This window comes from Phytophthora cinnamomi (assembly GCF_018691715.1).
Source record: "Phytophthora cinnamomi strain GKB4 chromosome Unknown Contig19, whole genome shotgun sequence".
In the NCBI taxonomy this organism is placed as follows: domain Eukaryota; phylum Oomycota; class Peronosporomycetes; order Peronosporales; family Peronosporaceae; genus Phytophthora; species Phytophthora cinnamomi.
Genome location: NW_027150952.1, coordinates 660,820 through 675,586, shown reverse-complemented (window position 1 = coordinate 675,586; position 14,767 = coordinate 660,820). Strand labels below are relative to the sequence as shown.

Genomic DNA, 14,767 nt, shown 5'->3' with positions numbered 1-14,767 from the left:
ACCGCGGCAACACACGCGAAACTCCGAGACACCTTCATTGTGCTAGCCTGTTGGCTGTTGTGAATCACAACTTGAGATCCGTGATATCATGCTCTTGGGCTCGGTTCACCGGGTCATACTGAAGTTCAGTAACTGAAACCTCCAGATGTATTCTAATCAGCCAATCAGCACTTTATAAAGAGGATCATGATCCAAGCATGATCCCATTAGGAACCGGCTTGATTTAAGAGCCTGTTCGCTTATGCTGAGGTCGGGAAGCCAGTGCACCAGATGTCCTGTTTGGTGGGGACGGAAGCCACTCCCAATCACCACGGGCTTTGCCCCGCACTGGCAGTCGCAACCGCTCTCCTCAGCTAGACTTAGAATTGCACTAAGGTACATGTATGTGTTCACCTCTCCGTCTCCACCAAGCAGCCAACAACAGGTTCGGAGGTTCTTGAGAGAAAGACGGCTTGCCCATTGTCATTTTCACGTGGTTTTCACCACACAACTGTGAAAACCACGTAAAACTATGTCACTAGTATGTCTGATCAGACTCTGAGGTAAGCCATATACATGTATGGCATGCGACGTTCAGACGAAAGATGCACTTGGGGATTGGCTGGCTTGACAGAGAGTCGACTCGGATTACTCTGGTACTGTGTACACCGGCCAAAGCGCTATCCATGTCGCTTAGAAGCCTGCTGTGCAGTAGTACAGTATGCTTTGCCCGAACGATAGTCCACTTGGCGCCCCACTTCTCAATCTCGCAACCAACAAAGGAACGTCCGAGCTCCAAACAGCGTTTGCCACCACCAACTATGCGCTTACAGGGTTTAGTGCTGCCGGTCGTAATTCTGGTATGTGCCACTGGCACATGTACCTCGGCGACAACGGCCTCGAGAATCACCACGCTCGACTTTCAGGCCATGCTTCGCTCTCCCTCTCTTGGCTACGGCGCTAAAAGGAGTCTGCGGTCGGGCAAGGTGATTGAGGAGGAGGAGGAGGACGCCGACGAGGAGAGGGTTGGGGCGTCTCCTTTCATCGAGAAAATCACGAGTGCAGTGAAGATCAGCGCCGAAAAGGCTCATGAGAAGGCATTGCTAGCGCTGCGGACATCTGCGGATGACGCTTTTACCAAGTTTAACGTTGTCAAGGGCGATAACCTGCTGGAGAGCCAGCCATTCACGACGTGGTTTCGACACGTGAGAAATCTCAATAAAAACAACGAGGAGGCGGCTAGGACGAGTATGGCCTCGACGTTGGCAAAGCAAATAGGTGATGACGACCTGGTAAATATCATTATTGCGGCGAAGACGAAGGACACAAAAAACCTTGCCGATGACCTAGAGGCTGGGCTACTTCAAAATTGGGCGAACAACAAGCAGTCAGCGGACGCTGTGTTCAAGCTGGTTAAACTCGATACAACGGAGGGACAACTGTTTGCCAATGTGAAGATAAAAGTTTGGGCCAAATATGTGACCAAGGTCAACAATGACGACACCGAAGCTGCGATGGTGGCCATGTTCAAGACGTTGTCAAAGCACTACGACGAGGTCGACCTGGCGAAACGGATCAACTACGCAACGATCTCACCAATCACGGGGAAGCTCGCTACAGGCCTGCAGACCGCGCAGTTCAAGGTGTGGATCAATGCGGGGAAGAATGCGGACGACGTCTTCAAGATCCTGAAGCTGGGCGACACGGGAGAGAATATATTCTCCAGCAGTCGGTTTCCCATTTGGGAAAAATTTGTGGGAGTACTGCACAAACAACAGCAAGGAACATTCATGGCTTCGACATTGGCGACTCACTACGGCGATGATGTGTTGGTGAAGATGATTGAAGCTGGGAAGAAGGTACCAATCAAGGAAAGCCTGTCGACGAAGTTAGAACAGGGGCTCCTTCAAAGTTGGCAGGTCGATAAGATGAGCTCGAACGACGTGTTTATTAAGCTCCAACTTCAAAACAGTCAGGGCTTTTTGCTTGGAAGTCCCCAGAGGAAGATCTGGACCGAATTCGTCACCAAGCTCCACAATGGGGATCAGTCGGCAGCTTTTGATGATATGATCCGGATCATGGCGAAGCACTACAATCTGGAAACTCTCGCGAGGTACATCGAATCAGCGAAGGTCTCCGTAAGTATCGGCCCTTTTGCGTCGCGCCTCCAGTCTGTACAGTTTGCTGAGTGGGCCAGAGATAAAACGAGCGCCACAACTATCAAAAAATTGCTCAAGGAACCAGTTAGTGGTCATGTGGATGTTAAGCGCGACAACGCAATTGTGGACGCGTATACGGCCTTCCTTACTGAGAAAGTTCGATGAGCTTAGTGATGCTGCATCGTGCGGATAGATAGACACACTGTTCGAGCAGACCCGGTGCGTAATATATCAATGCTACGCTTCGGTGATGCATGGCGACAATTCTTTTCGTTCCTGGGTGAAGAGCAGTGTTGCTGGTTTTGGGGGCAGTTATCAGGAGAACACGGCTGATCAACGCACCAGAAGGAGAAGACAAAAGTTGAGTATGTTAACGAAGCGTAGGCTGCACCAAAGAGAACGAAATGCTTAAGCCCGCCGGAGAAGTTAGCCCTCATCGTTTGGTGAGCCAAGACTTCGTGATGGGCATACAATGTATGAAAACGGTTTTTATGCTGCATACGAATAAAATGGGGAAACCCGGAATGCATTGGCATACCAGGAGGAAGGAATGATGCTGTCATTTACGTTTAAACTTTTTCCAGGTAATTCCGTAGTCAGTGAAAAGAAATGAATAGCGTCACTCCAACACGATCCCCAATGGGGATCGAACTGTATCTGGTGCCTGGACTTCAGCAATAGACGCCCCGAACACCTCAAGGTGCTGTGAGATCCTGGTAGGGCACTGACATCACATCGTACGCAACTATGCCGAGACAGCTAGCCGAACATACATCTACTTTATTTGCTTGGGTAAATATTAATAACAACATATTTATTTACATGCCAAGGAAAAGGAGCATAAATAACGGAAAATGCAGTGTTGACACAGTAATTTATTACTGCACCACTGTTGCCACACCCCAATATTAGTGTTTCGCTTAAACACTGGCTGTACAGCAAACACTAGCGTTGACAAATACAATGGTATAGCAAAAAAAATATATATTGGAGGAATTAGGCGATTTATCCTAAGGCTAGCGAAGGATACGAACATTTTAGTGGAGTTACACAACTTCATGTTTGGGTGGTAATTGATCTCGTAATTGGACATGTACAGTATATCAATTTTACTTCGATGCTTTTGGGGCTATGCAGCATGTTTTCAACGAGCACAGTTTTGATTGAACAATTTCGTGGCCGATTTGGAGGCTATGACATCATGCAGCGTGTGCAAACAACACGTACAATTAGTTCGTATGTGGTAAAATTTGCAAACATGTCCGCGAAGCACACTACCGGTTGATCTCGAGGGAAAAATATCTCGAGCAGAAGAGAAGAGAGGCGTAAGAGTCCATGGCGCAAAATGGTGCGTGCAACGCTGAAAAGCCTACCCACCACGTTTGAAGTGCCCCTAGCACCTTAAACCGACAAGTGCCAATGATTGGAGTAGAAATTCATTATGGAATAGTAGATCTAAGCCACCTAATTACGTATGAGGTAAGGGAGGTGTATAAATAAAATATTGCTTCAAAATATGAATTTCTACGGGGTAGTTTTTTGGATGCCTGGTGCTGTCTTTCCTATCCAAATCACGCGGCAAGGGTGGTTTCTCCCTGGGTTGGACTTCGAAAGGGAGACGTAGCGTCACGAGTATATGTATGACTGGTACGACGTCCAGGACAAGATCGGCATGAAGATGCATTTTAGGATTGACTGGGCAGAGAGCGACGGACAGTGATCCATCAACGGATAAAAAGTGTCTCCCCACGCTTGAGTATACGCTGATCAGTATTGTGTACAAGTACAAGGAAGACCCCCCCCCCCCCCGCCCATCTCGTTTGCAAGCCTGTATGATTTACCCCGACCAACTCGCTTCTCAGGGTATTCCTTCGCTATTTCCTCTCTACAAACTGAAGCACGATCGTGTTCCAGTTTGACATTTATGCGACGGCAGTGTTCAGTGCTGCTCCTTGCCATCCTACGGCCGCCTTGGCGACGGCAGTCAGTATTGGGCGCAACAGTGTCATTTCAAGCAGGAATTTGCGGGCTGGAAGGCAACGAATCATCGAGAAGGCCGCTACTGTGTCAAATACAATGATGAAGAAACAGCAGGAATAGCTGTGGCTCTAGCTGGATAAATCCTCACCTTCACTATGTTGGAGAAACGAGGAGTGATTCTCAAGTGCTGTTACAGCGCAGTCTAGGCCCGGTTTGTACCCTTCGACCTGCGAACATGTTGTCGAGGTCAGACTAATTAATGTTTAGGACTGACGTAGCTGGACCAGGTATGGTCGGCGTACAGAATGGCGCTTTGGCAGCTAAATCTGTTGTTTGAAGGAAGACAACACACCAGTACATACCCGAAAATACTGTAAGTGCTGTTTCCATACGTGTTTGTCCGTTTCCACCATGTCCTAATTTTTAAATCAGCAACGAATTCGTTGCTCGAGGTCGCTACTTCGTTAATCGAAACCCGTGTTCATGGAAAAGCATTGTAAAACGAGTCAAATTGATATACAAAGACGAGCTCGCGTACTACCACAATAGTCAAGGTAACTGTTACGTTTCCGATGCATGCTGGTTTCCAGACTTTGTCCTCTGACCATCGAACGTCACCTCTGCCTCTGGACGAACGACTATATTACATGTATACGCTTCTATCTAGTGTGCTTCGCAAACAGGTTTGCTCTACCATACACTCTGAGTGCTATAGCACACAGAGAAACTTCCAGTCATCCGTGGACAGGCTGTAGCGACTGCGAAATGCGGTGTATTAGACGCTGATGCAGCTACGCCGGATCGGTAGTGCTGTGAAGAGTGGCGGTAGCTACACTGAGGGGCCCTACATCTTCACCTTGAGCACGCTAGTTGGTATCCCGCTGCTACATCAGTGAAATTGGCCTACACTACATCTACCGCCAAACGGTGGATGAGAGTTTTGACACGGCAGTGTCGAGATGAGTTGGAAGACGGAATGAGGCCACATGTCTACACGCGCATGAAGTCAGAAAGCAACGGCATCATGATGAGTCGCGGTTTGCAATTCAGCAGTTAATCGCTTCTGACGAGAAGCCGGCGACCCAACAAGTTAAACCTCACTAGCATCAGACAGCTCGTCCTTGTCAGGGCAATATGTAGCATTACCAGCAGCACACTTTACACCACAGGTGCGTAGGTTGAAGACTTGAAACACTTACCGAAATGACAAGATGCGAAAGGGTGCATCGTGCTATCCAGCAAACGCAGTCAAACCATATTACCGTGAACGGGGCAGTTATTATCCTTGTTTCGTACTCTGAGGTGCTCTTCGATGCTGGGTTATCGGCTTTCGCCTCTTGTGCGTTTCCACCGCGTGAGTCCACAAAAGACTATTGAAAGTACTTCGTAATCACAAAAAAGTAACAGAAACCCTGGCTGGTAAGACTGTCGCCTCGAGCTGTTACGGACCAAGACCTCGAACTATATTACCGAAATAACTGAATCGTAGTATCCCGGGGCAGTTGCCTGTTCAACTCTGCCTGCCACTATATCGCAAGTGCTTCCGTGCTCGGAACCTTCATCGTCGACTCTAGCATGCTCGACATCGCTTTGACACCATAGAATTTAGTGAAGATCCCCATCAAGGGTCAGGATGCTTCAAATGGAAAAGGTCCCTATACTCACGCAGCGTAGTCACGTAAAGGCTGGTCAAAAGCTTGTCCGCAGAAGGGCCTCACCCCTGGCGATTCAACACAGGTTGCCATTTCGTTGCAAGTGCTTTCGTTTCGGGCACCTTCTTCGCCGCCTCAATCGTGTTCCACATAGTTTTTGCACCACAGAACTGAGTGAATACCCCCATCATCGTCGTGTACTTCTCCGGATTATTCGAGTTGAACATATCCACATAGCTTTGCAGTGTTTTCACGTTCGAGTTGGTCAGAAACATGTTCGCTCCAGCATCAAGCTTCAGCAGCTTAACGATCTTGACGAGAGTTAGGCCCTGGCGCAGCCATCCTTTCCCCGTGGCGGTTTCCACATTCAAGGCTATGAAGCGCATTTGCACGACGCGAGGTGTAAGGCTTTTGGTTGTGCTTGTTGCTTTGAAGGTAAATTGGAAACTGAATTGATGTGGTTATCTCTTTGTTCTGTGCTATCCATTTACCCAAGGGCGCCCTCGTGGCGCGCAGTCTGAAACATGCATTGGTTGGCTGTGGCTTGCTGGAGCCAACGCTTGCGCAACCCGGTAAGTGTGCAGGCGGCGACCCAGGCTCTCTGTGCGCTGACTCAACCGATGATGTGGTGTTGCTTCTGCTCTTGCACGTGCAGATCATTACACTCCCCCCGACTTGAGCGAATCCCGGCACCTTGAACGTTGAAGTCGCCGAAGTTGAAGTTGGTAGTACCGTAGTCCCTTGATATAAGGAACAGTACAGTGTAACCTCTAATCCAGAGATTTCACTAAGCCCGTGCCACTCGAGTGCGCTGGCAAAGATACTTGAGTAGCGCTTGCCAGTGGCTGACGTGCTTGATGTCGCGCTCGCGTTCCCACGTGCTCTCATGGTGAGGGAGTCCGTGCCACTTGACCAAGTACTCAGGTTGGCAGTTGAAGATGCGCTTCTTGATCAGAGCTTCGACAACATGTAGCGGCTCGCCGTCGTCATCGAAAATCACGGGAGTCGACTTCGGGATCACGCGGCCGACGAAGCGATCAGGGTTGCTGTTTTATACCTTGAGCTTGTCGATGTTCACGCGTGGGCTTGATGTGCTTCAAGTTGGCCGGTAGATTCAGTAGCGCGACGTTGCCCTGAAGCTCCAGGATCGGATATGGACCGATGAAGCGCGGGATGAACTTCCGTGAACGAAGGGTGGTTTCCGCAGTGGCGTGCGAGATGTTCAGGTCTTGCGTCGACAGTAGGGCTAGATCGCCGACCTTGAATGGATTTGCTGCACGGCGCCGGTCGTAGAACCTTTTTTGAGCCTCTTGTGCGTCCAACAGGTTCTTTCGAGCGCGTTCGATCACCTCTTGACGATGTCGAGCAAACCGAGACGCGTACTCCACGCGAGACCTTGCCACCGGTTGATCGCCGTCAGCACTACCCAATGGATTCTTAGGGTGACGGCCTGTGTCGATGAAGAATGGCGACATCTTCGAAGAGCTTGACACCAGAGTTGCATGCGCATACTCGATCATGGGTAGGTGCTCATTCCAGTCGTTTCCATGGTAAGAGATGGAGCATCGTAATGAGTCTTCGAGAGTCCGATTCTGACGCTCGGTCTGACCATCGGCTTGAGCTCGGTGGGCAGTCGCCATCGCTGTCTTGATCTTCATCAGATTCACCAGTGCTTTCCAGAACTTTGACGTGAACTTCGGGTCCCTGTCGGAGATGATGCGATGGGATTCCATAGTACCGGATAACATTGTTGAAGAACATCTTGGCAATATCTTCCGTGGTCGCGGTGGTGGGTGTCGGGATGTAGACTGGACGCTTCGACAACTTGTCTGCCACAACCATGATCGCATCAAAGCCGTCAGACACGGGCAAATGTGTGATGAAGTCGGTCGAGACAACATCCCAACAAGCTGCCGGCAACGGAATCGGCTGAAGCTTACCGGTCTTCCGGCCGGTGCTCGACTTGTACCTCATACAAGACTCACAGCTCTGAACGTAGGCTTTGATGTCCAGGTCGGTCAGGTTATGCTCGGCCAGAAGTACCACTGTGCTGCAGCAAGCTGTGTGCGACGGATTCCTGGGTGTGCCATGATGACAGCATCATGCGCGTTGTGGATGACATCGAGCCGAAGTTTCCGGTTGTTTGGCACGTAGGCTGTCGTCGCTCTTTAAATAGATCAGCACGTGGATGATTTCATACTGTTTCGACGAGCGGCCTGGCTTCCACAAATGTTTGAGGACGGAATCTTTGCCGTATACCTTCTGAAATGCCCGCTTCGTTTGGCTATCCAGCTGAAGAGAGCTTATCACCGTGCTGTCCTCCATCGATGCTGCGTTCAATGTCATCCGCCACTGGGCCGTGCCAACACTAAGCGCCTTTGAGGCTGGTGGTTTGACGGCAAGCATCACGATTTGATCGCGGGTCGATATACTTTGGAGCTTCTCTGTAGCCTTGGCCCGTCGTGAGACCGCGTGACGAATGTTTGTGAATGATGGAGATGTCAAACACGCCGTACACACACTGAAACCGGCACTGCCTTGGGCTCACCATCTTCTGGCGCCTCACCCGGACTTGAGGGAGCCACAGGGGGTCGCGATAACGCGTCAGCAACGACGTTCAAAGCTCCTGGACGATGCCATTGCTGATAGTTGGGGTGTGCTCGAGCTGCGAGCTAGCTGCTTGGACCGGTAGTGCTGACGCCGACGCAGGACCGAATGAAAGTGAGCGATGCGCACGGCGATGCGCTGATGGTACAGGAGGACCTCGACGTAGATCGCCGCTCTGCGGCGTCTGGCAGTGGGTTGGTTGCCAGCCTTCCATATTGGAAATGAAGTGTCATTTCGATAGCTTTCGAGGTACTTACATACTTCAAAACTATATGTGCATGCTGAAGTCTAATGTACCCATGCAGGAGGTTCAGGGGGGGGGGGGGGGGGGGGGTAAAAGGAGGTTTGGAGAGGTTCAGAAACAGCAAAATCAAACCTCCCTAGTAGAGGTAAAGAAAGGGTTCGCGAACGTTCAGAGGCTGAACGTTCACACCTCTAGTAGTGCTGGGGACGCACCGCTGAACGGATAGTCTACGACCAGTACGTTCTGCGGGGGGTTGGACCGCGTTTACACCACCCTGAACCTCCGTGAACCTCCGCTTACGACTATACTTGAAGTAAGTATGCTACGAAAATTTGTGTAACATTCACATAATCAAATCGGCAGTAAATGGTGCCAGTGGTGCTGCTTGCTTCGTCCGCAAAAATGGCCCTGAACGCTAGCTGCGTACGCCAGACGCTAAGGCTCGCCGTGTTCCACCACCCTTGGCCCGATCGCCACGATGGACACCTGCTGAAGCCCAACGGTTAGTCTTGAGACCGAAAGAAGGTTAGGCCTGGCAAGGACATGGATCACGCATGGTGGCGTGCAAGCCCCGCACACTGACTCGTGTTGCCAGGCAGAAGCTACCAATAACAGCAATTGCGCTAGCCTGACGCTCGCGGACGTTCTCAAGTCGCCGCTCAAGCACCAGCAGAAGTTCTCGGTCTGGATGACTGACCACGGCGTGACGCTGTCGGATGCGCTCGTGCTCGCAAGCCGCCTGGAGAACCACATCGCCGCGAACGTGTCGATTGAGGACACACCGGAGTACTACGAGCTCTCGAAAATGTCGTTCGCCGAGTTCAAGTGCGAAATTACGTGGCTAGTACTGCCCGAGGGACTGGAGCAGTGTCTGGCCTCGCGCGCGGACGGCCTCCGAAGCTGTGTGGAAGTGTCAGATGCCGTGGACTATAAAGCAAGGGCGGAGTGCGCCCACTAAGAGCCAGGGCATGTGTGGTTCGTTCACGGGCACGGTGGAAGGCACCGCCATCGTGTCGAGCGGCAAGTTGCTGAGTGTCTCGAAGTAGGATTTTGTGGACTGCGACTACGATGGAGGTCGCATGACCTTGGATTGCGGAGCACGGCGGCATTTGCAAGGAAGAGAACTAGACCAAAAGCGCAGGTTTTACCGCAAGTGCTCCAGGTCAAGGGCTTCTAGGACATGAACCCGCAGAGCGAACGCGCGCTTATGGTGACCGTAGTGGAGCAGCCCGGGTCGGTGGCTATCGACGTCGAACAGTAGGCGTTCCGGTTCTACAAGTCGGACGTGTTCAGCTTCATGTGCGGCACAAGGCTGAGCCACGGTGGGGTAGACATAAGCTATGGAATTAAGAAGGTTTATTGAGAGCATGCACATGTATTTGCCAGTGTGCTTTCTTACTGGTGATCGACACGCCAGTCTTCAGCTATGAACACGAGGTCTCTCACTAAGGTTGGTGATAAACTACTGCGGTTTACTGTCACAATACTTCCGCTCGTGGAGAACGCGCGTTCCGACGGAACTGTCGTTGCCACAGTTCCGAGCCACTTTCTCGCTAGCCGGCTCAAATTAGGGCAGTTGCAAGCATTGACCCGCCACCAGTCGAAGGGACTTGTGGCACTCTTCACAGTCGTGACAGCGCCCAGGTAGCGAGTGAACACATTCTCACAGTCTTCTTCCAGCTTCGTGGGCCGAGCGGGAACGATGTCAGGGCCAAACATGTGATCGTACATGTAATTGCGCACTTGCTGCTCTGCTTGAACAGGGACTGGGGTGGAATGTTCGCGATCTTCACTCGGCAAATTGACTTGAGCCAATGCCGCCATTGCTTTTACGACTTCCTTGCATGCACCTGGAGTGTAACGGGGTTACACACACAAGTGACAACAGTCACTTGTGCATGACAACGGTCACAAGTGACAACTGTCACTTGTGCATGGCAATTGCCGCTTATGGTTTAACAGATAAATATCTGTTAAAGGTTTTAGATACTTCCTCACATTGGTGTAAGACACACCAATGGATACGTTGAAGTGGACCACCACAGTGAGTGGTCCACACATACCCAAAAGATCCTATTGGTAGAAAGCAGCATCTTTCTACCAATCAGAGACATGCATATTAGCGGGGCTCTGACAGCCAGCCGCTGCCAACCCTTTCATAGATGATAAACAGTTTTTAGCAGATTTTAGAGGAAGATCAATTTACAAACAATACAGTTCTCATTTTACCTAATCTAAGTCACTTGGAATCCTTTTGTTACTTAACTTATATTTGTGTATTCAAATATAATTAACCTAAGTAATTACTAAGTACTTACGCTTCCTCATACACGTTGCGCAACGTGTAAGCTAAAGTAGTGAGTCAAGTTAGACCCACTACACCTGGTAGCACTTTGTAGTCCGTCCAACGACCGACTGCTTGACGTTCGTACGCGGTGTACGAACGCGGAGCCGAGAACCACATGAGCACGGAGGTGCCCATGGAGAGCTCCAACACGCCTGCAACGCATGTTGCACGCGCTGACTGCCCCACCTGTCTGACCCAGAGTGGGAGGCCCTCCAACGACTGTCAACAGTCATTGGAGAAGCGGCGATAGCTACAATGCTGCGTACGCTATCGCCGACGGAGCAACATGGTGTTGCTCTGGGGTTCATCATGAAGGAGCAGCGTGACGCTGCTTCCTCAGTGACGGCGTCGTCAGGGACGACACCGCGTGCTCAACCATTAAAGTTGAGCGTAAGCAATTACGTGGGAAGAGAGGGCGAGCCTCTCCTCCGATGGCTTGTCGAACTCGACACAGCCATAGCGGCTCGACGCATCGTCGACCCGCTGTCGAAGGTCGCGTTCGCCATGTCCTGCCTTGGCGGACGCGCAAGGAGTTGGGCGTATGGACGCCGACTCTCCGATCCTACGTGCTTCAGCACGTACGAAGTGTTCAAAGAGGAGCTCAAACAAGCGTTTGAGCCCCCGCAAAACGAGTTCCGGTCGAGGGCGGAGTTCCTCGACCTTCAGCAGGGTAAGCATGACGTCCATGCTTACGCGCAGCGCGCACGATATTTGGTATCAAATATCGTGACTAACCCGATTGACGAGGCGACCAAGGTCGTCACGTTCATGAAAGGACTTAGAGATGGGCCTGTGAAGACCTATCTCTTCCGAGAGTACCCGAGTACTCTCGAAGCTGCGATTACTCTTGCCATGCAAGAAGAGTTTAGCCTGCGGCAGGCTAAACTCCATGTAAACGTACCGAGGCCGCAACCGCGCCCGGTAGCGAGGACGGGAGGTCCGGAGCCAATGGACCTCTCGAGCGCAACAACTGCTGGTTACCAGCAGCTGGGAGGCAACGTGCGATGCTTCCGTTGCGGAAGGATCGGTCACTTTGCACGGGAGTGCACAGCTCCCATGCCCCCTGGAGGTGGCCGTCGTGGCGATGCTAGACATCGCCGCGGACCAACAAAAAACGCGAACATCCAGTAGGCGCGGGGCGCCCTACTGGTAATGCAGTCGCGCGTGCCGACATCGGGCACGCGACACTGAGGACTGCAGCCCCCAGTGAGACCAGCTCTCACTGCAAGAAACAAAATGACAGGCCGAACCTAGTCATCTTGAAGGTTTACTCGAAGAGAGCGAGTGACTCTCTTCGAGCTTTGGTAGATTCAGGCGCGTCGAACAACTTTGTTCGACTACGAAGCCTGTCGAGACTTGACTTCGAGGAGGTAGATACACCTCGAAGTCTTCTGGAGGTACGACTGGCAACAGGTGCCATCGTGAAGACCGAGAAGCGCGTCGTGAACGTGCGCTTCTCGTACAAACAACGAGTGTTTGTCGAACACTTTATCGTCCTGGACCTGGACGATAAGTTCGACGTGGTAATGAGCATGCCGTGGCTTGCATGGCATGATCCGGTAATAGACTGGAAGAAGCGCACGCTCGTGCGCTTCGGACGCGACAGCGGAACAGAGAGCGATGGCCCTGTTACCGCAGCGCGCGCACCAGCAGGTGCGCGCGGCTCACCAGTCGAGACAGCGCTTCATGCTGCTGTCCCGGAGTGCCCAGGAAGTGCGCGAGGGCGCGCACAAGTGAGACCCACGTCGGCACTGCTGCCAACGTCGGAAGAAAAAGATGTGTTGGTTCCGGGAACCAACACCCACGTTCAAGCGTGTAAGGGACAGTCCCTGACCCGAAGCGGTCAGGTCGACAACGACGCGTCGGCTCCGGGAGCCGACGCACCCTCGGTCATGAGGGGCTCCGCCAATGATTGGCGTCGAGGTGACGAAGGCGTGTCAACTCCGGGAGTTGACGCTGCAAACAGTGCGGGCGGTTGCAAACGTACCGCACTGACGCAATTTGCATGCTGTCGTGCAGCCGGGCTGCACGACGAAGCGCCATGCGATCAAGCCGGGCTTGATATCGCGCGCCCGCAGACAGGGTCTGCCGGCGAAGGGACACATTACCGTGCAGCCGGGCTGCACGAAGGAAAATGCGGTCAAGCCGGGCTTGATACCGCGCGCCCGCGGACAGGGTCCGCCGGAGAACGACTGTCCACGGCCGGGCCTGGACAAGAAGAACAACTGTGCGGAGCCGGGCTCCGCACAACAAGAAGACAGCGCAAGCGGAAAACGCTGCGCAAGTCTCGGTCCGGGACCGAGACGCAACAAGAGCGGTCTGCTGGGCAGACTGCGGCGGTGACACCGAATGTCAAGACGCTAAGCGTCTTGACGCGCACCGATACTGGATTCCAGTATCGTGACATGGAACTCGCTAGTCCTCCGACGACGGCGTCGGAGTTGACTTCGCTTCCAGCCATGAGCTGGAAGCGCTTCGCGCGCGACTTGCACGATGGACGCATCGAGCAAGTCTGCGTTCTTTCGGACAGCGAAAGAACGGCGAGCGAGAGCGAAGAGCTGAGGCAGCTCTTCATGGGAAGTACCACTGAGAGTGAAGACACTCTCAGTGCGAAGACGAAGCGAGAGCGCTTCGAGGAACAAGGTTGGGACTCGCTGAAGTCGAGTCCCTATTACGAATTGTTGAGGGAGTACAAAGACGTACTCCCGGAAGACATTCCTGCGGAGCTTCCGCAGGATAAGGGCATTCAGCACGAGATTGATCTCGTGCCGGGCACGAAGTACTGTGTCACGCGGCAGTGGCCACTGCCGCGAGAGCAAGTGAAAGCGATCGACGACTTCTTTGAAAGTCGTCGTAAAGCAGGACAAGTGCGGGAATCAAAGTCCCCGCACAGTGCTCCGACGTTCTGTGTCAAGAAGCCACAGGGCGGATGGCGCATCGTTCATGCCTACAACAAGCTGAACGATGCGACGGTACCGGCGCAGACGCCGATACCGCGAAAAGATGTTATCATCGATTCGATGGCCGGGAGCACCGTTTACAGTGCTCTCGACTTGCGAGATGGATTTTATCAAATCCTAATGCGTGAGAGCGATATCCCTCTCACGGCAGTGAGCACGCCAAGCGGCATGCTCTGGGAATGGCTAGTAATGCCACAGGGGCTTAAGAATGCCCCTGCGACTTTCAACAGGTGCGTGACGCACTTGTTGCGCTCGGTGCGCGACTTCGCACCGAGCTACTTCGATGATGTATTCATCCACAGCCGGGCTGTGGACGGGAAGACGACGTAGAGATGCACAGGGTGCATCTCCGGAAGCTACTTGAGTTTATGCGAAAGCATAAGCTCTACGCGAACCTGAAGAAGTGTATCTTCGGGGCGAGCGAGATACCCGTCCTCGGGTGTCTCGTAGGGAAGAATGGTGTTCGCCCTGACCCGGAAAAGGTCAGAGTGATAAATGAATGGCCAACGCCTTCAAGTGTCAAGGAACTGAGGCAGTTCCTTGGCAGCCACGTACTTGTGCAAGTACGTGGAGGATTATGCGGGCAAGATCCGCCCGCTGTCACAGCTTCTTAAGAAAGAAGCTGTGTGGAATTGGACACCCGATTGCCAAAAGGCATTCGATGCAGTCAAGCGGGGCTTGACTGAGGCGCCGATCTTGGCAGTGGCTGACCAAGATCGCCCATTTCACGTAGTGTGTGACGCATCCGATTTCGCGATCGGATGCGCGTTATGCAGCACGATCACGAGGGCCGTGATCGTGTCGTCTACTACCAATCGCGTCAGCTGAAGCCAGCTGAG

At 52.4% G+C, this 14,767-nt stretch overlaps 2 protein-coding genes across 2 annotated transcripts; both read left to right on the top strand.

The window, feature by feature from the left end:
- Positions 1-908: 908 nt before the first annotated feature.
- On the top strand, positions 909-2,303 carry IUM83_13059 (RxLR effector protein; the record flags this gene model as incomplete). Its single annotated transcript, XM_067937717.1, has 1 exon — positions 909-2,303. One exon carries the CDS (start codon positions 909-911, stop codon positions 2,301-2,303), a length of 1,395 nt encoding a protein of 464 aa, XP_067795701.1.
- A 6,946-nt stretch (positions 2,304-9,249) lies between these two features.
- On the top strand, positions 9,250-9,579 carry IUM83_13058 (papain-like cysteine protease C1; the record flags this gene model as incomplete). The annotated part of the gene is made up of 1 exon (XM_067937716.1): positions 9,250-9,579. The coding sequence occupies one exon, from the start codon at positions 9,250-9,252 to the stop codon at positions 9,577-9,579; it is 330 nt and encodes a 109-aa protein (XP_067795702.1).
- Positions 9,580-14,767: the final 5,188 nt, after the last annotated feature.